The following is a 21,306-nucleotide window of genomic DNA, read 5'->3' on the forward strand; positions in this document are numbered from 1 at the left end:
GATACAATCTTCGCCAGCAGACCTCCTTATGGCCCTGTGCACTTTCCGCATCATTCGTATGCGATGTTTGTCTTCGTCACAGGGCAGGAGCAGGAATACGGATACAGCATCCACAAATGGAAAGCGAGCGAAAGCAAGGCGATTGATAAAACAATGTCAACTTCGTTATCATATGTGCGGAGACAAATATAAGCACAGATGGCCAGAGTTCGGAAAAAGTACATGGAGGGAATTAGAGAATTAACATGCACATCGAGAGTATTGGCTGTACTGATTGATGGGTGACATGAAAGCCGGAGTAACCGAAAAAAGGAAAAAAAGGAAGGTCTATAGGATATCATGTTCATAAAGCCGTGACGCTGTGGCTGAGACTCGACTTGCCAGCGCTTGCTGCTTGTTCTTTCTTCAGATTCCGAATCTGAGTCTCTAGTCGTCTTCGTTCTTCTTGTTCCGCCTGCACAAATAGGTTAGCATGGAAGAACAGCAAAGGAAGGTCGCGGCATTGTAACTGACCTTGAGGATCTTCATGTTCTCAATGCGAGTGTCTCGCATCATTTTCTTGAATTCATTCTTCAGGACCATTGTAGAAGTGGTCTCATACGTGCCATCTCGTCCCACTGCGTTGTTGACACCCATCCAATTGATTCGCTCCTCATTGAGCTGCGTCTCCAATTGCTCGCAGCGGTCACGTAGACCGTCAATCATGCCTTCGTACCTCTCACGCTCTTTCTCGAACTCGATGCTGGCCTTGGTCATGACTTCATAGTCGTCAATAGTTTCCCGGAGTTCCCTTTCCAGCATCTGCACTCGCTGATGCAGATCGCTGCTTCCAGGCTTGCCGGCTTTGAGGGCTGCGAGCTCCTCCGCAAGCTCAAGATTCCTAGTGTTCAAGGCATCAAGTTCCTTTTGGATAGCTGGATTGGCGGCCACCTCTGCTGCTCGTTGGGCTCTGCTACCGTACGCGCCATCGAGCTCCGCTTTGGCCATTGTCAGTTCCGTTTGTACCCTGACTATTTCGCCTTCCATTTCTGTCAATTCAGCCTGCAGACGACTCGCGCTCTGTTCCGCGTTTGTACGTCCCTCAGCTGCTTCTCTGAGCCGAGATTCCATGTTAGTGCGAAGCTTTTCCATAGCGTCTTGCAGCCGAGAAACCTCGCTAGTCATCTGACTCAATTCAGCCTGCAGCCGAGTCGCACTCTCTTCTGCTGCGACACGGGTATCTAAGGCTTCCTTGATCCGTGCGTCAGCATCGTTGCGAACTTGCTGCATCGTCTTCTCCAGCTGTAGTACTTGTTCTTCGGCTCGGTCCCGGGCCTCGGTAGCTTCCTCCGCTCTGGCGTTTGCCTCCTGGCGAAGTTGATCAACCAGACTCTGCAGACGTGTGACCTCACTGTCTGCCTTCAAGCGAGCGGCAGTGAGTTCCTCTGTTTGAGTGGCGCTTTCGGATCGAAGTTGTTCAAGATAGGATTCCAGACGAGCGACCTCGTGCTCAGCCCGCACACGTGCTTCATGAGCTTCCGTCTGAGCGTCCCTCCCCTGCTCAAGTTCCTGCATGACAGTATGTAAGCGCGACAGCTCCGCCTCCGCATGCGCTCGAGCTTCCTTTTCGGATGCCAAAGCGCTCGCGTGGTCTTCGGCGACGCTCTTGTGTTGTTGAAGGTCGTTGAACTCCTGACGTAGAGCTTCAAGTTGCTTGATTGCCAGGTCGAGTTCATCCTTTGCACTCTGCGTCTCCTGCTCAGACAGCTCGAGGTCTTTCCGGAGATGAGCAATCTGCTCGACCAGATCGGCTATGTGTGCATCTCGCTCCGCGTCCGATTTAGAGTTCAGTTCCCTCTGTTGCTGAATTTGAGTGGTTAGGATACTCTTCTGTTCGAGGAGCTTCTCAATCTGGCTGTGAAGATCATCAATACTAAGATTCAGATAATCAAAATGTGCTTGCAAGCCATTCCCGGACGACGCCGGGGGAGGAGAGAGTGCCTGTGAACGAGACAACCCAGATTGCCCCACAATGTGGTGTAGTCGGGCGTTGATGTCCATTAAATGGTTCTCTGTACCGTGATCCAACTCCAAGGCGCGCGGTGTCTCAGCTGATTTTGCAGCGATTATATTCAATCCACGCTCAATGTAAGTAAGAAGCGCTTCGACTGTCGCTGTGGGATTGATCGATGTCGCATCGCCCGAGGTTTGAGGAATCGCATCATAGTCGCTCTCAGGTTGCAGCCTTAAAACCATGTCGCGCAGGTTCTCACTCAAGGCTTCCAGCCTCCTTTCAGTATCACCAATAACTTCAAGTGCAATCATGTCTTGGCTACCGGAGCCAGCTGGCCCATCAAGATTGTCTGACGCCTTGTATAAGCTTCTGTCGTCAAAGTCGTCGATACTGCCGCGGGTGTTGTGGCTAGAGAGGCTCTCCGGGGTGTGTGGGACATTCCTCAGGTTCTTCTTCAACCCCTTATGCGTCATCTGTAGAACACCGGCTGTATGTTCCAATAACCTTTGGCGTACGTGCTGCGCCTTGCGTTCCAACTTCCAGACTTCCTGAGCAAGCTCCTCGCACTTTCGTGTGCTCGCTGCCAGTTCCTCATCCGTTTTGTCCAATGAGCCCGTAGCGCCGAACCCATTACTGGGGCTGTGACGAGACCTCGGCGAGATCCCTGCGTCGTATTCTTCGCTAGCCCTACGATTTGTTGAGTTGTTTAATCTGCTGAGCGACAGAGCCGCGTCGCGCAGTTTCATTTCCAGGGCTAATTTCCGGTTGGTTGCGTTTAGGCGACTGGACAGAAAAGAGTAATCTTTCTTCAAAGCCTCAACTTCCTCCAAAGACATTATTTCATAATTCATGCTGTCCCCCATAGCGGTTTCGGTGAGTAGGTACATGGCGACGGGGTCGTTGGCGTTCAGCAAAGCTGGACTTCGCGGCTGGGTCGGATTGAGCTACAAAAAATAGCTGTGTTAAAAGCATGGTTTAATGTGAGAGAGAAACCGAGTGAGAGTTTCAACGCACCGGATTGTATCGCAATTTCTCCGCATATTGGGGCTCGAACGTCTCGCGGTAGCCGTCCATGAGAACCTTGGCTGGAGGCGCCTGAGGGGCCTCGAAAGAGGCGGACGATAGGTATCTCGGGTCGCCATAGGATGACTGACTAAAGCGATCGTGATCGTTCATCTTAGGTTCTCGAGAGGAGATATTTTGATGAAACGCGCGATGGAATGCGGCAATGGATTGGTGTGGAGAATTGTCTCAGGGACGACCCGTCACCAAACAGGGTTCATTATCATAAAGCAGCGGCTACTTCCACGTCAACCGAGGTCGATGAATGGCAATTTGTGTGGAAAGAGCTATAGCAGAGTAGTGGCAAGTTATTCAGAGGATATTGAAGTGGATAAGGTGGGAGGGAAAAATGACTTTGGGGGAATTGAAGAGCGACGATCAGCAGAAGTCTAAATTCTATCCCAGAAGAAGAGGATGAGGAGGCTATCTGAAGGACAGGCCTACAGACCATAATATGACGGATCGACATTCATAAGTACATCATTGATATGATTGATAATATAATAACAGTCGCACGAACTATCTAGATTCTAGGAGAAGAGATATGACTGGTAGTAGCTACATGCATATGCTTTCTTTTCTGCATCTCAGATACTTAGGAGGTGCTTAGATAGGTAACAAAGACATGGAATCAGCAAAAGCCTGTCGCATTCTAGGCCACTAATTAGACTTGTGGACTGCATGAGACAATCTTCTCTATCTGATCGATCTCCTTTTGATAATAGATAATATTCACTTGGAACTTGATACTGTGATCCTATGAAAATATGGTTCCTTAACCAACCCCTGGTTCAGCCGCGGATGTTCCCCCTGAAATCCAGACTTACCGAAGGTACGAGTATCTAGCCAATGATCTCGTCCTTTGCTGAGGTGCAGGAGACTTGCGTGTTCAGAGAAGTATCAGATCCATAGTACTCGATATCAATGATCAGAATGATCAGTGGAATTGCCTTAATGGCCGTCTGAACTTTGAAGAATTAGGTCTTTTGCACAATCTAAATCCTAAGATGATTGCGCATCTGAAGTGATCTCCTTGGGTACGGAGTGCTTGGAATACACAAAAGAGGTGTCTCAAGTTGACAGAGCAGAGCATGTATGTTGTATCTAGCGGGTAGAGGAGGTTCCCTTGCAACATTAACTGGTATCGGTCCATCTTCAGTTGACAGTTTGATAATAATCCTTTCAGATCTTTTCTGGGCGGACGAAAGTACAGGAGACATGTTCATGTAGATAGTATCTCGCCAGCGTCCAGGATATAGTTCACGTTAGACTAGTCTACTTAGTCTAGGATTCAATCAGACTTTGATTATTATTATGACCTGTTCGAAATTTGATGAAAAAGTGGTACTATGCTACCAACTAAACCGATTGGCAGTATGATTATTGCAAGCGGAGCGTGATAACCCAACCCAACGAGTAGCTCCGGAGGACTCCGTATCTAGCCTAATACCCCACAGTTGATCGCACGCACCCACATGATCACTTTATCTCATCTGTCTTGAGATGACTCGGACTCACGTTCACTATCTATGTAACTACGTACTAAAATTAGGGACCTCGGAAGAAACCAAAAGGAAATCAAAAGGATTAAATGATTATCTGCTTAGTGGAGGAAATGAAACACTCTCTCTCATGAATAACGCCGGGGTTCACTACGGACAAGGATGTCGACGAACTAAAGCAACTAACTGATATTAACCAGCATGTGGACGGCCAGTGACACCTCTCATCGTCTAGCAAAGTCTCGCTCATCTCCTCGTTGCATTAATAGATATCTCCTACCCCATCCTCTGCCGTCTGGAGTCATGGTATTCCAGCCGACCTGTATGTGTCGCAAGCATCCAAGATGCCCACAGGTCATTTCGCAGCCGATTCCCAAGATGGCACTCTATCACCCGACCCGCTTTCTACGGTGACTGTGTACAAGGTGTATAGACGACGATTTTGGGGGCTGGCTCAACTAGTTTTGTTGAATATTGTTGTCAGCTGGGACGTAAGTGCGCTTTTCTAACGACAGACGCAGAACCAGCATTTGGCTAATCTTTGCATGTTCCTGGGAAACTCAGTGGCTCACCTTTTCTTCTATATCCACCACCGCATCGCAGCATTTTGGTGTCTCGGAAAGCGCTATCAATTGGATGAGCACTGGCTATCTTTTTGCCTTTTGCGTCGCCAGTCCAGTAGTCATCCTCACTCTTAACAAAGGCGGTCCCAAACCTGCCATCATCACTACATCTGCACTCCTGCTCGTGGGCAACTGGATCCGATATGCCGGAACGAAAGCCCGGGGAGGCATCTTCGGTGTGGCCATGTTTGGGCAGATCCTCATCGGTCTTGCGCAACCATTCTGCTTGAGTGCGCCGACAAGGTACAGCGATCTTTGGTTTTCTGATCGAGGGCGCATTAGCGCAACGGCTGTTGCAACTTTGGCCAATCCATTGGGGGCAGCCTTGGGGCAGTTGATCGATTCGTTCTGGGCGACAACCCCCGAGCAGGTTCCAGATATGGTTCTGTACATATCGATCATTGTAGGTGCATCGTGGATCCCATCAGCAGGAGTGAATTGTCACGCAGTGCCAATCATGGTAAAACAACCCATATCAGCAGCAATACTGATGACATCCATAATTTGACAGGCAACCGTCGCATCAATCCCATCATTCTTCATTCCAGCCGCGCCCCCAACGCCCCCAAGTGCTTCATCAGCGGGCAGTAAAACACCCCTCCGTCCGGCGCTCATTCAGCTCCTCAAAACCCTCGAATTCTGGCTCATCCTGATCCCCTTCTCTGTCTATGTGGGCTTCTTCAACAGCGTCTCCTCCCTCCTGAACCAGATTCTCGAACCATACGGCTTCTCCGAAACAGACGCCGGCATCGCAGGCGGCATCCTCATCATCGTTGGCCTCATCAGTTCGGCCATCATCTCTCCCATCACCGACCGCTTCAAGCACTACCTTGGCACCATCCGGATCCTGATCCCTATCGTCGCCATCTGCTACATCGCCCTCATCTTCGCCCCGTCCAGTCCAGCAGGCATTGCCCCGGCATACGTCGTCTGCGCCCTCCTCGGCGCATCCTCCTTCGCCCTCCTTCCCGTCGTGCTAGAGTACCTCGTGGAGATCACGTACCCTTTCTCGCCGGAGATAGGAAGCACCATCTGCTGGACGGGGGGCCAGCTCCTGGGCGCGGCGTTCATCCTCATCCAGGACGCCCTGAAAGCTTCGGATAACGCCTCGCCGCCCCAGAACATGAAAAATGCTTTGATTTTCGCTGCGGTCGTGGCCGCCGTTGCGGCGCCGTTTCCGATTTGCATCGGCTTGTTTGGGCGGGATGTCCGCCGCCGCCGGTTGGACGTCGATCGCGGCGTCGCCTTGGAGGATACTGTTTTCCGGGGCCAGGAGGCGGCCAGTGCGGGCGTGCGCATAGGCGACGAGAACCCCAATACTGGACTGGATCTTGCTTCTGACATGCCGAAGCTGGCAACTAAATACTCATCTTGAGGATGATCTGAAAATACTCTTGGATACCCAGTCAGTGTCAGGGAATGCTTTGTGCGATCTAGTTTGGTTATCGTCAGCTGTTTTCCTTGTTTTATGCAGTGCTCCTTTTTGACGGTAAAATTTCTGGTGAAGCCTATCAATAATGGACCTTGTGAGAATTTAATGTCTTCAAGCATACCAGTTGAGGTGAAATTTAACGTCAAAGTCCGCTGTTGAGTACTCAACGTACATTAATTCATGGAAGAGCAATCTACAGCCACCAGGCCTCGGACAGGGAGAGCACCACAAGTCTAAGCAAAGCGGAAACATTGATTCTAAAACAAAGAAAAATGCAAAAGCACAGTTTCAAACAGGCGAAGACCAGCTATCTGTACATACAGGCAAAGGATGCCATTTTTTACCATCCTCCATACCGTAACATAACAAGGCCAGCAGCAGAATGATAGGGCCGTCCCATTTCCAGCATATATCCCGGTCAAGAAGGCCCCGTGCTCATTCGATGCCGGATTCTATATCGGCAGGCTGACATTCAATTATGCCGGCCATCATGTACTTCTATTCAACTCCTCCCGGCTCTTTTTCTATCCGATCAGATAACCAACGTGGCATTTTGGGTTTCGCTTGTCATTGAATGCAGAAAAAGAGCAGTAGGAATCAGTCCGAGGGCGAACCGCTTATTTGAGAGCCTTCCAGAGCTTGGGGGCAGCGCAGTTGGTCGCGCAGTGGGCGAGGTGGAAGACTGTTAACAGGCAAAGCCAGCGTTAGTCGGCGATCTCACGAACACATCTTGAAGGCCAACGAAGCTAGCCAAATCTCAAATATTCCAATCGAGTCACTTACACTCCTCAACACAGTCCTCCTTGGGGCCCTTGTGGTCGGGGTCCTCCTCCTGCCGGGTCACTCGCTCAACGCACTCATCGTAGTGGTGCTTGTAGGGGGCGCACTGGGGACCGTTGGCGCAGTCTGTTTATGATAAGTTCAGTAAGTATCACATAACAATGTTGGATGAGTAAATAGAAATGGGTCTTTGCGCCGGTGTCCAGACAGCCCTACGATGAGGCGGACAACCGGAGACCTGAAAGCGTGTGTATTCACTCATGAAGACGCGACAAATCGACCCAACGTCGTAGATGGGCCAAAGGGAAAACCACAGGTCGACAATGAGTGACTCACCCTCCTCAAGCTTGGGCTTGATGTCCACAGCCTCCTCTTCCTCCTCTTCTTCCTCCTCCTCCTCTTCTTCTTCCTCGGGCTCTTCCTGGCTTTCCTCGGAAGACTCCTCAGCGGGAGTCTCCTCGCCAGATTCTTCCGTGCTCTCGGTGCTCTCTTCCTCGGTCTTCTCCTCGCTCACATCGGACTTGTCCTCGGATTCAGCCTCCTGGCTGGTCTGCTCGACGGTCTCGGCGGGAGCCTCAGCCTGAGCCTCGGGGAAGCTCAGGGAGGAGATCATATCGGAGAAAAAGTCGGCGAGACCCATCCTGACCGTGTGAAAGTATCAATTGACGAGAATGGAGGGCCTGGAGTCGAGAGTGTGGGGTGCAATGTCAGCAGCGAGCGAGATTTGATGAGGATGGTGGTTTTACGAAGCTTTGGCTCCGACCGTCCAGGAAAATCGGAACACCCCGGCGCCGGGGAGGTCGAATTGTCGCACACGTGATTGGCCGACGCTTCGGGAGGGATGCTTCTGTACCTGTCGTTCAATAAATACTTCATTCTTGATTTCTCTTCAGCTCACACTATCTGTACGGCTGGATGGATCATTCATAGAGAGGAGTGAATTCCCGGCGAATTATTTCTCGGACGACTCGAGCCTATGTTTTGTGCTATTTTATCGCGATGAGTGATTAATTCCCCAATTATTGTACATTAAACCTGAAGATATCTCGTAATGTAATGGGAAAACCTTTGACAAAAAGATGAGGGAAAGGAAACAATCGTAGAGATGGAGAATGTATAAGCACAACGTCTAGAATTATCAAAACCAGCTCCCACGCGGCGTCAACTGGCACGGCGTAGCCTTTCTTCAAGTTCGTTGGCAACACTCTGTTGTTGAACTTCTTCATAACCTGGCGGTGGATCCATTGGTTCTGCTTCTATCCCTGCACTGTCCTGGCGACTATATGAGTCGGGTGATAGATTTTGGTCGTGAGAGTGAACTCCAGACGTATCAATCTGTGGCCCCGTGTAGGCCGGCAGCTCTTCCAGATGTATTGTAGAGAGGTCCACATTTCTCGATCCTCGGCCGCTTTCTTGAGAGAGCTCAAGTGCCTGTTGCATACGCTCCTTGAGTCTCTCAAAGTTATTGTGGAAGTCAAACGCGCCTCCCTCTTTAAACGTTAGCTTCAGTTGAACAGCTGGCAATGACGGGGGAATTCCTCCTCCAGACACAGGCTGAACAAGGGCTAGCCACAAGTTTGGACCGAAAAATGGTGCAGTAACGTGCGAGTCATGTATGTTGAGAAGCGGAGCCGAGAATGATTGAAAGTCTTTTGATTTCTGAGAGGGAATATAGACAACCTATCATCAATGTCAGCGGGCTTTCCAGGAGAAGATGATGGAAAGACTCATTCGGACCCGCTGATTGGTAAGATAGATCTGGCCGGCACCGCTCTGCAGGGATATTGAATCACTGCCCGTGTACGAACTGAGCGGTTGCAGAGAGAGACTCGTGCGCGGTGGAGAGGTGTATATCAACTGCTCATTTGGAAGTTTGACGAAGCCTTCACGGTCATGAAGCATCACCCAGCTGTACAGTCCAACGTTAGAGATGTCTCAATGCATTTCAGGGGCAATCAGGGTGAAGGGACAATAACTGCGACAAATGACTAGCGATGCAGGTACTATGCATAAGAGACGGCGCTGAAGCCAGGGTAAGTCCACATACTTGATTGACATCTTGCCTGGTCAGCTCCAATATTGCGTAAAAGTGTCGATGTATGCGCTCGCGCTCAGGCTCAAGCGCTATTATCAAGTGTCTCGGAGTTGACTTGTTGAAGGACTCTTCATAGAAATGTGGCTGCTGAAAGCCACACAGAATGATCCAGTAATGTTAGCGCTTTGTCGGTCTTCACACTGTGCCAGTTGCGTATGTAGATTCTGCAGGACCCAACAGTGGCTCGAGGCGTTAGAAAATTGTTGATGAAATTAGTCCGAAAGATGTCCTAACATGCGCTCATCAAAATCCTAGACTTGTCGAGACCCGTGGGAGAGCGAAAAAAGATGCGCTGACCAGATGGTCAGAGCTGTTGGTCGCAGTCCAGTTTAACAGCCTTGCTACTCCACGCTGCGTAAATGCTGCAGCTAAATAGAGTGATGGCAAACTCTTCACCTTCGGAAATTTTGTAGCAAAATCCGTCGCCGTGTTTGAGAATAACCAAGGTAACGTCAACAGCGGCAAGCCGGCAGTTTTGGACTCGTAGCTGCGTGATATTCGTGACGATCCGCACTATATACTCGCCATGTACTCCGTAGCGTGGGGCAGTCCTTGAGCGGGGAGATTGAGGACACTGGAATTGGGTCTAAAAGCGGCAGTATGATACGTATTAGATGTTCATGAGCGCACAAGATAGAGCGTAAATCTGATGGCCTTTGCCTTGAGTCGTTGTCTCTGACCTCACTTCATATGGACAGTTAGAACCTGGGTGCCTTATCGGGATGGCAAACACTGAAAACAATGGAGGCTGCTGCGAGAACTTTCTTGCTGTATCCACCAGGATTACCGACGCAAGCCGTTTGAGGAGCGCATTCCCAACACTAACTTATTTCTCTTTGATGCTCCTTATCTTAATCTGATCAGCACCTATTCATCAGCTTTTTGGTAGTATCAAGTTACTGCACTATTTCTCTTTCTAAATCTGCGGAAGAAATGTTGTGCTATCTGTCACAAGGTAGATGACGTATTTATCCGCTATCATAGTGGACTGCACATAGGATTGTTTGCTCAAAACACAGCTACTGCGCACGCTCGGTGCAATCACCCTGTATAAAAAGAAACCTCTCGTGTCCAAAAGGTAGTGGGTATACTGTTCGCCTGGGTTCCTGAGAAAGGGGATCCCCCCTTCGTCGAGGCGCGGTCCATTGGACTTTAAGTCTATGCCTGCCTTTGCAGCTTGCCTGGTATTACCCAAAATGCTTCACTCCGTGGCTGGTGTTTGTAAAGTGGACCGATTGCAGCGCGGCAGGGCCTATGTCAGGCCGGACCTTGGTGCCGATAGGAACACGAACAGGACTGAAGCTGTCGACATAGAAGAGTCGCAGGATAGAGTCTACCAGGCGGGCGCGTACCGCGAAGCTCAGCTGTAGGTGAGCATCGGTAGGAGAACATCGACCTCCAGTGAACCCTGAGTTGTAGCTATACACTACTCATATGGTGCATCGTCCGGTTTGTTTCGAAGTCTTTGCCTTAGGGGTGAGAATACAGCGATGACACCAGTCAGACACCCAGGTGGATAAGGACGCTTAATCCAGTATATGGATGAAGATGCCATTCTGAGCAGGAGTCTTTCTGTGGGCTTTTGCAGCGCCTATGACACCGCTGACGGTGCTTCCTGACTGCTAAGGTGGCTATAATGACAACGCCAACGTACTCGATGTGGATGACCAGACCTATGTATATTTTCCCACAGAAAAAGTTGCAGTGCTATCAGCAACTTGCATCTTGGAGAAAGCAAGCAGCGCATCAACCTTTGTAGCTGAAGAGCGACAACTGTATATGCCATGCCTTTGCCAAGAGACCGTCGAGCATACCTATGTAATCCTCAGGTATTTGCGAAGAATGTCAAGTAACAAACATCTCCTCAGATTACTCTCCAAGTCATATTGATGCACAGCGAGCAATCTCAGGAGATTGTTAAATGATCAGTCCTCTCCAATTAAGAATTGATTGGGCACCGAAATGTAGAGATCGGGAGCTTGCCCGTGTGTATCTAAAGCAAGCTCCCCGCAGAATTGAGTTTAGGATCAGATCATCAGACCCATGGACACTTGCTGGAAGCTCCAGGTCTCGTGCTACGTGGAAGGGCAAAAGTGATACCTATGAGTTCTGACTGTATGTCACCAGTTTTAGTAATTTACTATTGCACGACCCTGATGATCCTGGTTGTAACGGACGATAGGAAAGGGGAAACTCGGCTAAACGAAAATCTGCTGTGCGATATAGTGCAACAGTGATGCAGCTAATACTGTCCCCTGAGACATTAGAAGATAGATGCGTTATCTAGACAGTATCTACTCTTTGCTTGGTTAAGAGGTGACTATGGTTGCAGTTCTAGAAGCGTCGCTCTATTTTCAACCAATCCGGTGTGCAGTCCGTGCACAAACGGCGAAACCGCAGGTTTTTGGGACGTCCTGCGCTCCCCCACTACGTATTATTAAAAAGTTATCTATGACATTATTATTTAAGCCAAGCACTGTCACATGGGCTCGACTTTGCTCTCTACATAGCTACGTTTCAGCTTTTTCCTAGGCCTCTGATTTCAAGATCTTAACCAAAGGGAGTAAGACTTCACAGCTCTTATACTCCAAATCCTAAAAACTGAGTGAGATAAGTTCCATCAAAGTGGTTTGGTTTTGAAGGCGCATGTCCGGTTCGGTCGCATCGACGCGTGCTTCCGGCTTCATCATATCGGGATCGGACAGCGACTGGGAAGGGACTCGCAATCTTGAGAGACTGGTCCATCAAAGATCCCCATTGTTTCCCGGCCTTGAGCCATCGCCGCAGCTAGGTGCAAAGAGGGACGATCGGCTCAAGCGCATTTAGATCTATTCTACGGCATCATGGGGACGAAACAACCATATATTCCCCCCTTAATTGGGTGGCTATATGATTTGGTCTTATGGTCATTCTCGGTGCTAATTGACCTGTTCTTCCGGGAAGTCCATCCTCGGGGGTCTTGGAAGATTCCTCGGAGGGGTCCGTTGATCCTAGTTGCAGCGCCTCATGCGAATCAGGTTGGTTTCGTTCATGTTTCCTTACATATATATTTGTCTTCGGCTGTAGTGCTTGCTTCATGCTCATACTTGTTAAATCGTCTAGTCGCTGACTTTTGCAATCCTATGATAGTTTGTCGATTCGTTGATTCTAATGCGAGTGTTGCGTAGCGAAGCCCACCGTCGCATTTCATGGCTCATCGCAGAGAAATCCTTCAAGCGCAAATTCATCGGATTGTTGGCTAGGGGAATAGGAACTGTCCCAGTGGCCCGAGCGATGGATAATGTCAAACCTGGTGTTGGAACTATATATTTGCCTGATCCTGTTAATCAGCCGACTCTTTTGCGAGGAGTAGGGACCAACTTTGAAGGGCCTGAGTTTGAAAAGGAAGGCACAATCTCTCTTCCTACCATCAATGGTATTTCGCACAGTGCTACCATCGCCGAAATTCGGGGTCCAGAAGAATTGATACTCAAGAAACCGTTCAAAGCCAAGGACGCACTTTTCCAGCTTACAGGACGTCATGATATCACTGACGATGGAGCATTTACCGGGGACGGCTCGGCCAAAGACCCCAACTTTCAAGGATCCAAGTTCAAAGTATCACCTCACGTCGATCAGACGGCGGTCTACCAAGCAGTATTCGGCAGACTCAACGCAGGTGGTTGTGTGGGTATCTTTCCAGAAGGTGGCAGCCATGATAGGCCAAACCTACTTCCATTGAAAGGTATAGCTCTTTCCCTTCGATTCGCCTCGTTGCTTGCGGAGACCTGGGCTGATTGAATTCTAGCTGGTGTGGCATTGATGGCGCTGGGTACTCTGGCGGACAATCCGGACTGTGGCTTGAAGATCGTTCCGTGCGGAATGAACTATTTCCACGCTCATAAATTCCGTTCAAGGGCCGTGATTGAGTTTGGTAACCCTATAGAGGTACCAAGGGAGATGGTAGATCAGTTCAAACGAGGTGAAAGAAGAGAAGCCGTCGGCGCGCTGCTTGACACCATTTATCAGGGTCTTGTATCTGTAACTGTACCTAGTCCTGATTATGAGACTTTGATGGTTGGTGAACCGACCCTTTCCAACCATGGTATTTGTGACTGACATGTTTCTAGGTAATTCAAGCCGCTCGTCGCCTATATAACACCAAGGGAAAGAACCTCCCGCTTCCCATGGTGGTCGAACTCAACCGCCGCCTTGTTAAAGGTTATACATACTTTAAGGATGACCCTCGTGTTATACACCTCAGAAAGGCTGTTGCCGACTACAACAAGCAACTCCGTCTTCTAGGGATCCGTGATCATCAGGTAGATTATGCGAAGTTCTCGTGGGTTCAGGTCATTGCTACCTTGATATATCGTCTGGGCAAGTTAGCTCTCCTGACCATCGGGACACTGCCTGGCTTGATTCTTTTCGCACCTGTTTTCATTGCAACGAAATATATCTCCAAGAAGAAGTCGCAAGAAGCACTGGCCGCATCTACCGTGAAACTTCAAGGACGTGATGTCATGGCAACCTGGAAGCTACTCGTCGCCCTTGCTTTCGCCCCGGCAGTGTATGCATTTTACACTGCAGCCTTCACCTGGTGGGCGTACCACAACCGTATCCAGGGGTTTGTTCCTGACTGGATGCCTTTGTGGTTGATCGTGCCTATCGGGATGATCTTATTCCCAACCATTACTTTCGCAGCGCTTCGCATCGGCGAGGTGGGCATGGATATCGTGAAATCTCTGAGACCATTGGTGCTATCCTTGAATCCGTCCTCGGCCAATACTCTTGTGAAGCTGCGTGAAAGGCGCGCTGCACTTACTCAACAAGTCACCGAACTCATAAATACTCTGGGCCCAGAGCTATTCCCGGACTTTGATGCTGCAAGAATCGTCACGGATCCCTTCCGCGAAGACCACCGACCAGCCGGAAAGACAGAGGTTGATCATGCAGCCGTGCCTGAAATCAGAAGAACAAGTGCGACGGAGACGGAGATGGAATCTCCAACACGAGAGCCTCTTCCTCGCAATGAGTCATTCCACAATCTTGCCAACATTGGCTTTTTCTCTACGAGACCTTCGAGCCGTTCTCGAAGCCGTAGTGGCTCGTTTGGTGGTCGACCTGGCTCCTCAGGGCAACAGTTGAAGCCATTGAGCCAGGTGACAACGAAAGACGGGTTTGAAGAAGTCAGCTCGAAGATTCGCGACGCTATGCGAGAACGGGGCGAACGCAGGCGCCGGAGAAGCGAGGACGGAAGCTGGGACATGGCCAGCTCTGGTCCAGGCACGCCTTCGAGTGAAGGAAGCCGGAGAGACTTATAAAGTTGGAGATGTGCGACCAGCGCGATAGCCATGTATTCTGTACACAAAAGCGCTAGGTTGGAGCATGTGTTTAGGTCCTTTCACTAATGTCAATGAATTATGGGATGAACACCTTGTGTATTGGCTAGCCTACGTTTTGATACCTGCTAGAATATATATATATATATGTAATGAGATAGTGATCTGACTCCTGCAAACACTCCGTTTCTTACACAGCAACTGCCAGTATAGTCCTCCTGCCCTTCTTCCCGGCGGTATATCGATAGCATCAACTCAGTGTCAGAACTGGGCACATTGATACAATCAGGCGGTCACTGTCAGGGTTTTAAGAGAGGAGGGAGCTATTCCAACGGTATCCGTGATTCATGAATGCATGATGCTTTCAATATGAAGTACATAGGTCTATTGCTATTGCGGATAACTTTGCCGTCGCCGCAGGCCAGCCAAGACCTCGGACGTTGGAATTTTGAACCACAGTTTACACGTGGGCCAGGAATGTTTCACTGGAATACATCATTGCCCTTTGACCCACCATTTTGGCGGACTGGATGATCTGGCCTTCTCATTATTATTGGCATTAATTATCTACATATCTATTGTCCTTTTCTTGTCAGCTCACAACCGTCGATCAGCTAGCTATCTGTCTGCTCATTTGCTTGGCGATTTTGCCTCCTACGACATACAATCACCGCCCGCTTGCGTCCAAATTTAGCACCTTCGATTCCGCGTTGGCAGGAAAATAGTGTAGCCTGATGGACATAGCCCTACGACTTAAGACCTTCTTCCTGTCATACCGTTCTTAGTCGGTGGCGTTTCCGTGTGAGAGGCCAGCGTCAGAATTCCAGTTCTCTTGGTGTCGAGAAATTTGGGACAGTGTTACGACGCTCTCTCGCATCCATCCGCTCGTTTGGCAGGAGAAGGATTCCACCAGCGTCGCCAGTGCTCTGAAGCCACGGCCATCATTCCTTATAGATCCTCCGACCAGACTCATTGACAACCCTATTCACCATGGCCACGTCAATGCACCTATCGAAGCTCCGGAATTGGTTCCTCGCGTCTCCTCCTGCCGAGTTCATCATAGCCAGACTGCGCGAGCTATTGATCGGAGCGCTCAAACAAGGGCCGGTCCCGCAGCACATTGCATTTGTTATGGATGGGAACCGAAGATTTGCAAGATCGCATGGCATTGAGACTGTAGAGGGGCATAATCTGGGATTTGAGGCTCTGGCAAGGGTAAGCTACCCCTTTTTCCAATATTTGCCGGTTGCTATAAAAGCGGCCACCGGGTTCTCGGTCATTCGTCTGGTACTGACTGGTCGTGATTGGTTGCTAGATTCTTGAAGTCTGCTACAAATGCGGTGTGAAAGTTGTGACGATATATGCGTTTAGTATCGAGAATTTCAAACGCTCAAAGTTCGAGGTGGATGCATTGATGGATATGGCCAAAGTGAAATTACAACAAATGGCACAACATGGGGATCTTTTGGATCGCTACGGAGCAAAGGTTCGAGTGCTGGGTCGGTTGGACTTGTTGAAGCCGGACGTCCTTGAAGCGGTTAATCGAGCTGTGGAAATGACCAGCCGCAATGGCGAACGTGTCCTTAACATCTGTTTCCCGTATACGTCACGAGACGAAATCACCGGTGCTATTCGCGATACTGTGGCCGATTACAGCAAGCCCTTGCAATCCATCCGCTCAAGCTCTTCCGCGCGAACACCATTTTCCGAGGCTCAAATCGCTCTCAAAATCCGTGCTCAAGCACAGAGTGCGAAGGTGGAACAAGACACAATTAGCGATAACGAATCTACGTCTGTGTCGTCAGCACTAGAAGAAGATGCTAGTGACAGAAGCGAAGGCCCAGACAAGGTCTATGAAGCGGGTTCCGGGTTCTCCTCCTCTACAACCCTACATCTCGGTGGGCTTCAGGACGCGGCGAATGGGAAGGCTCCAGAGCCGGGGAACCCATCGGGATCGGAAAAGATTGTCTTTCCATCACCAGATACCATCACCCGTCAGACACTAACAGATCATATGTTGACCAAGGGCAACCCCCCACTTGATCTACTGGTCCGAACATCTGGAGTGGAACGTCTTAGTGACTTCATGCTCTGGCAGTGCGATGAGGAGACGGAGATTGTCTTCCTGGATGTCCTGTGGCCGGAATTCGATCTGTGGCATTTCCTGCCTGTCCTTCTCGGCTGGCAAAGGAGGATCTCTAAGGCGAAAAAGAACCCCGACGCCGAAGGAAACTTTGATGGTGACATCAGTGAAGTTTCTGATCCCGAACTGAATTCTAGCGGAAAGGCCAAGGGCTTGTAAATAATAACGCCATTGCATGGGGCAGCTGGGAGTTTGGAGTTTTTCCTAGAAATAACACTATACCAAAGTATCGATTTGTATATATGACAAAGACACCTAACCTGATATTAAAATAATAACCACTACAAATACATCTCCCTGTGGGCAGTGAATTTCATCACAAAAGCAGACTGATTCTGGCGATACGAAGTCTCCGATACCGCAGCTCTTATCATCATACGGAGCGCACGTGACTACACATGACTCAACTCCACAAGAGCGACAGCGGGGAGGTGGTGGGAAAGGAACGGTCGAAGCACAAGTGATTTCCCTGTCTTGGACTCAATTCACCTATCTGGCATTCAATTGTCATCAATCACCACAATGGTCAAGCAAATTGCTGGTTCCAAGGTCCTTCTCCTGGGCTCAGGCTTCGGTATGACTCTTACTCTCCTGATAATGCTCCAGGGACATGGAACCCCGCACTCTCCTGGACTTTTTTGGCTGATAGACTGGTAGTCACCAAGCCCACCGTTGAAGTTCTCTCCAAGGCTGATGTGCATGTCACTGTTGGTACGTATACACTATGCTAATATAACCCCTTTTTTTAACTGGGAGGTTGCATATGCCTTTCATGATCCCCACTGGACCAGTGGCAGCTAGCCGGATGGATGTATCCTGGACGTCTCATTTGCATCACAAAATTTTGATTTGCATAGACTGACAGTATGTTTCTTTTCTGTGATTGCAGCCTGCAGAACCCTGGAGAGCGCCCAGAAGCTCTGCGAAGGCTTCCCCAACACCAAGGCTATTGCCCTCGATGTGAACGATGCTACTGCTCTGGACAAGGCTCTCGAGCAGGTTGACCTCGCTATCTCCCTGATTCCTTACACCTTCCACGCCCTTGTTATCAAGTCCGCCATCCGCACGAAGAAGCATGTCGTCACCACCTCATACGTCTCGCCTGCCATGATGGAGCTGGACGAGGAATGCAAGAAGGCCGGTATCACAGTCATGAACGAGATTGGTCTAGACCCGGTATATTCACCATGCACATTGCGTTATTATGTTGGCATCTGAGTTGTTCTTCTGACTTTGGTTGTAGGGTATCGACCACTTGTACGCTGTCAAGACCATCTCCGAGGTACACGCCGAGGGTGGTAAGATCACTTCCTTCCTCTCCTACTGTGGTGGTCTCCCTGCCCCCGAGTGCTCCGACAACCCGCTGGGTTACAAGTTCTCGTGGTCCAGCCGCGGTGTTCTTCTCGCCCTCAGAAACGCCGCCAAGTTTTACAAGGACGGCAAGGAGTTCGACGTTGCCGGGCCCGATCTCATGGCTACCGCCAAGCCCTACTACATCTATCCCGGCTACGCCTTCGTCGCCTACCCCAACCGTGACTCCTGCCCCTACCGCGAGCGTTACCAGATCCCCGAGGCCCAGACTGTCATCCGTGGTACCCTGCGCTACCAGGGCTTCCCCGAGATGATCAAGGTGCTGGTGGACATTGGTTTTCTCAGCGACGAGGCCCAGGACTTCCTCAACTCCCCCATCCCTTGGAAGGAGGCCACGCAGAAGATCCTGGGCGCCAGCTCCTCGGACGAGAAGGACCTCGAGTGGGCCATCGCCTCCAAGACCACCTTTGCCGACAACGACGAGCGCAACCGCCTCATCTCCGGCCTTCGCTGGATCGGCCTCTTCTCCGACGAGCAGATCACCCCTCGCGGTAACCCCCTGGACACTCTCTGCGCCACTCTGGAGCGCAAGATGCAGTACGGCCCCGGCGAGCGGGACATGGTCATGCTGCAGCACAAGTTCGGTATCGAGCACAAGGACGGCTCCAAGGAGACCAGAACCAGCACGCTTGTCGAGTATGGTGATCCCAACGGATACTCCGCCATGGCCAAGACCGTCGGTGTCCCCTGCGGTGTTGCGGTCAAGCTGGTCCTCGATGGCACCATCAGCCAGAAGGTGAGTCATGTACATTGTTTTCCCGTTTCAGAGCTAGCGACGAGCTGAGACTGACTGAATGTGTGCTTCAATTCAGGGTGTCCTTGCTCCCATGACCTGGGATATCTGCGAGCCTCTGCTCAAGACTCTCAAGGAGGATTACGGCATTGAGATGATCGAGAAGACCATCTAAGCTTCCTCTTATATAAAATCATTAGACTTCTACGGTTATGAAAACTATGTTCACGATCAAAAAAAAAAGATTTGACATTTGGTCAACCAGCTTGAAGTCATTTGAATATCGTAGAGAAATTAGAACGAAAAAAGAACTATCTCATTATGATTATATTTGGCGTTGCTTAGACCGAGGATTGCATTCTAATTCGTCTGTACATTGGCGTGATCATCTCACTTTCTATCGTAACATCATCGAGCTATACCCCTCATGGATGTGAATGAGTGAGGGTCCAAATTACAAAGGGCCTGCCATCAAAAGGCTTCGAAAGCCTTGTTTGAGATACAAAAAGCCATGCCAGCCCGGAACGAGCCACGCTCTGGCGTGCAGCTGAAGGCACGGCCTTCAACGCCTTCAACCCCCAATCGGCAAGTACTATTTAATACGTGGTTTCCAGTATTTGGTGGATGCGATCAGAGAATAGTGCCAAACCTATACCGACAAAAAGAACAAGCAAAGCAATCAGCAACTGTCTCCAAGATGTAGGATGAGATCTGGGAGGACATGGTAAGGAAGCAATTGGATGTTGGAACAGGGAAGAAGGACATACCCGAAAGTCTGCTTGATGCTGCGGACGTAGTAGACATCCCAGTTCTGTTTGGTCACATCTTCCTGGCCGACAGGAACACCGGTCCAGGTGACACGCATCTGAGTGACTCCATCAATGTCGTTTTGATCGAAGTTGATCTCGAGAGTGCTGAAGTGACCTTCAGGCCACTGCGCCAGTCGCCATTTCTGGACGATCTGCTTAGGCTTGTCGAGCTTGACAAATTCTCCAGTGACATTGCCATCGAAGATAGCGAACTTTCCACCAACTTGCGCGCCGTCAAATTGACGAGGTGCTCCACGGGTGAAAGCGGCGAGACGTTGAGGATCAGTGAAGGTGGTATACATCTCCTCAGCGGTGGTACGAAACTCATCCGAGGCTGTGACTGTGGTGGTATTGACCGCGACCTTATTGGTGGTTGTCGTCGTCGTCTGAGGAGCAGGGCTAGCACTCTTGGAAGTCTGGGGATAGGATGGTGGTGTAGCAAAACCGCTGGAAGGGTTAACGCCAGGAGCATGTTGGATGTCCTTTCCGTGCTCAGCGATCAAAGCGGGAGCAAGCTTGACAAGCTCTTGTCTGATTTGGGGAACAAGCTTCGAACGAACGAGGTCCTTCACTGGTTGCTTGGAGGCAGAATCAGAGTAGTTCTCGATCTCAAACTACAGCAAGAACATTTTGTTAACTCCGTCGAACTACGAATCCAGTGGTACTGATGTATGACGGGGCGGGCGGGACACATACGACGTACTCATCCTCCTCCGTGTCATGGGCAACCTCAGGAATAGTAATGGTGCCACTAACTGACTCCTCGTCCTTCGTCTTACCTATGGGGGAGCTATTAGTGATACTCTCGGGATAGCTAAACCGCAAGAGTCTTACGAACCTTCGTACTCTAGCTGTAACTTGACATCGAACAGAGTGATGACCTTGCCCTTTCTCTGGCTGACGTCTACGTCGCCGTCCATAGTCAGTAGGTTCGAAATCTTCACCGAGACGCCATCTTCCTCAGCGGACAGCGTGCGAAGCTTCTCTTTCAAGTAATTTTTGGCCCAAGGAGAGGCATCCTTATTCACCCAGTGCCAGTTGTTGGGGTTGTGGAGGACCATGATGATCTTTTGTAGCTGGAGGTTCTTGATATGGGAACGATTTGCTCGCGGGGGAGAAACAAGGTTACTAGGTTCTGCAGAGCAATCACATTAGCAACCAATGTCTCGCAATTGACGTGAGTGGAGCGAAGAGTCCAATGCAAAATGAGTGCTTCTTTGTCAGGGATCTCGGGTAGCGTTCCCGGACCAGAGCTAATCAGCAGTGGAAGTGGTTGATAACCACCCCGTCTGACTGGTGCCAGCTATGATATCTCATCATATGAAGCGAATCTCAAATAGTTGCGAGGTCCAATGGCCTTGCAAACGGTAGGGAAAAAGGTGAAAGGGGTAGATGGAAGGTTTACTCACAGTGACACGCAGACTAGGTCCAAAATTAAGGAC

General features: G+C 50.0%; 8 protein-coding genes across 8 annotated transcripts; 4 read left to right on the top strand and 4 right to left on the bottom strand.

The window, feature by feature from the left end:
- Nucleotides 1–343: 343 nt before the first annotated feature.
- Aud_007209 (involucrin repeat protein) lies at nucleotides 344–3,169 on the bottom strand (the record flags this gene model as incomplete). Its single annotated transcript, XM_043292102.1, has 3 exons — nucleotides 344–454; nucleotides 514–2,937; nucleotides 3,008–3,169. 3 exons carry the CDS (start codon nucleotides 3,167–3,169, stop codon nucleotides 344–346), a joined length of 2,697 nt encoding a protein of 898 aa, XP_043148037.1.
- A 1,732-nt stretch (nucleotides 3,170–4,901) lies between these two features.
- Nucleotides 4,902–6,555, top strand: Aud_007210 (putative cell surface receptor/MFS transporter (FLVCR); the record flags this gene model as incomplete). Its single annotated transcript, XM_043292103.1, has 3 exons — nucleotides 4,902–5,048; nucleotides 5,122–5,583; nucleotides 5,692–6,555. 3 exons carry the CDS (start codon nucleotides 4,902–4,904, stop codon nucleotides 6,553–6,555), a joined length of 1,473 nt encoding a protein of 490 aa, XP_043148038.1.
- Nucleotides 6,556–7,229: 674 nt separating this feature from the next.
- Aud_007211 (cytochrome b-c1 complex subunit 6 family protein) lies at nucleotides 7,230–8,032 on the bottom strand (the record flags this gene model as incomplete). Its single annotated transcript, XM_043292104.1, has 3 exons — nucleotides 7,230–7,294; nucleotides 7,396–7,518; nucleotides 7,729–8,032. 3 exons carry the CDS (start codon nucleotides 8,030–8,032, stop codon nucleotides 7,230–7,232), a joined length of 492 nt encoding a protein of 163 aa, XP_043148039.1.
- A 521-nt stretch (nucleotides 8,033–8,553) lies between these two features.
- On the bottom strand, nucleotides 8,554–9,450 carry Aud_007212 (uncharacterized protein; the record flags this gene model as incomplete). The annotated part of the gene is made up of 3 exons (XM_043292105.1): nucleotides 8,554–9,072; nucleotides 9,130–9,301; nucleotides 9,440–9,450. 3 exons carry the CDS (start codon nucleotides 9,448–9,450, stop codon nucleotides 8,554–8,556), a joined length of 702 nt encoding a protein of 233 aa, XP_043148040.1.
- A 2,880-nt stretch (nucleotides 9,451–12,330) lies between these two features.
- On the top strand, nucleotides 12,331–14,790 carry Aud_007213 (putative glycerol-3-phosphate acyltransferase Sct1; the record flags this gene model as incomplete). The annotated part of the gene is made up of 4 exons (XM_043292106.1): nucleotides 12,331–12,504; nucleotides 12,617–13,211; nucleotides 13,275–13,543; nucleotides 13,597–14,790. The coding sequence occupies 4 exons, from the start codon at nucleotides 12,331–12,333 to the stop codon at nucleotides 14,788–14,790; spliced, it is 2,232 nt and encodes a 743-aa protein (XP_043148041.1).
- Nucleotides 14,791–15,798: 1,008 nt separating this feature from the next.
- Nucleotides 15,799–17,110, top strand: Aud_007214 (undecaprenyl diphosphate synthase family protein; the record flags this gene model as incomplete). The annotated part of the gene is made up of 2 exons (XM_043292107.1): nucleotides 15,799–16,023; nucleotides 16,124–17,110. 2 exons carry the CDS (start codon nucleotides 15,799–15,801, stop codon nucleotides 17,108–17,110), a joined length of 1,212 nt encoding a protein of 403 aa, XP_043148042.1.
- Nucleotides 17,111–17,473: 363 nt separating this feature from the next.
- On the top strand, nucleotides 17,474–19,230 carry lys9 (saccharopine dehydrogenase (NADP+, L-glutamate-forming); the record flags this gene model as incomplete). The annotated part of the gene is made up of 5 exons (XM_043292108.1): nucleotides 17,474–17,525; nucleotides 17,609–17,662; nucleotides 17,841–18,127; nucleotides 18,195–19,058; nucleotides 19,135–19,230. The coding sequence occupies 5 exons, from the start codon at nucleotides 17,474–17,476 to the stop codon at nucleotides 19,228–19,230; spliced, it is 1,353 nt and encodes a 450-aa protein (XP_043148043.1).
- Nucleotides 19,231–19,651: 421 nt separating this feature from the next.
- Aud_007216 (AHA1 family protein) lies at nucleotides 19,652–20,925 on the bottom strand (the record flags this gene model as incomplete). The annotated part of the gene is made up of 4 exons (XM_043292109.1): nucleotides 19,652–19,766; nucleotides 19,823–20,478; nucleotides 20,561–20,643; nucleotides 20,703–20,925. 4 exons carry the CDS (start codon nucleotides 20,923–20,925, stop codon nucleotides 19,652–19,654), a joined length of 1,077 nt encoding a protein of 358 aa, XP_043148044.1.
- Between the last annotated feature and the right edge of the window lie 381 nt (nucleotides 20,926–21,306).

The sequence above is a fragment of the Aspergillus udagawae genome (assembly GCF_001078395.1).
Source record: "Aspergillus udagawae IFM 46973 DNA, scaffold_5, whole genome shotgun sequence".
Classification (NCBI taxonomy): Eukaryota; Fungi; Ascomycota; class Eurotiomycetes; order Eurotiales; family Aspergillaceae; genus Aspergillus; species Aspergillus udagawae.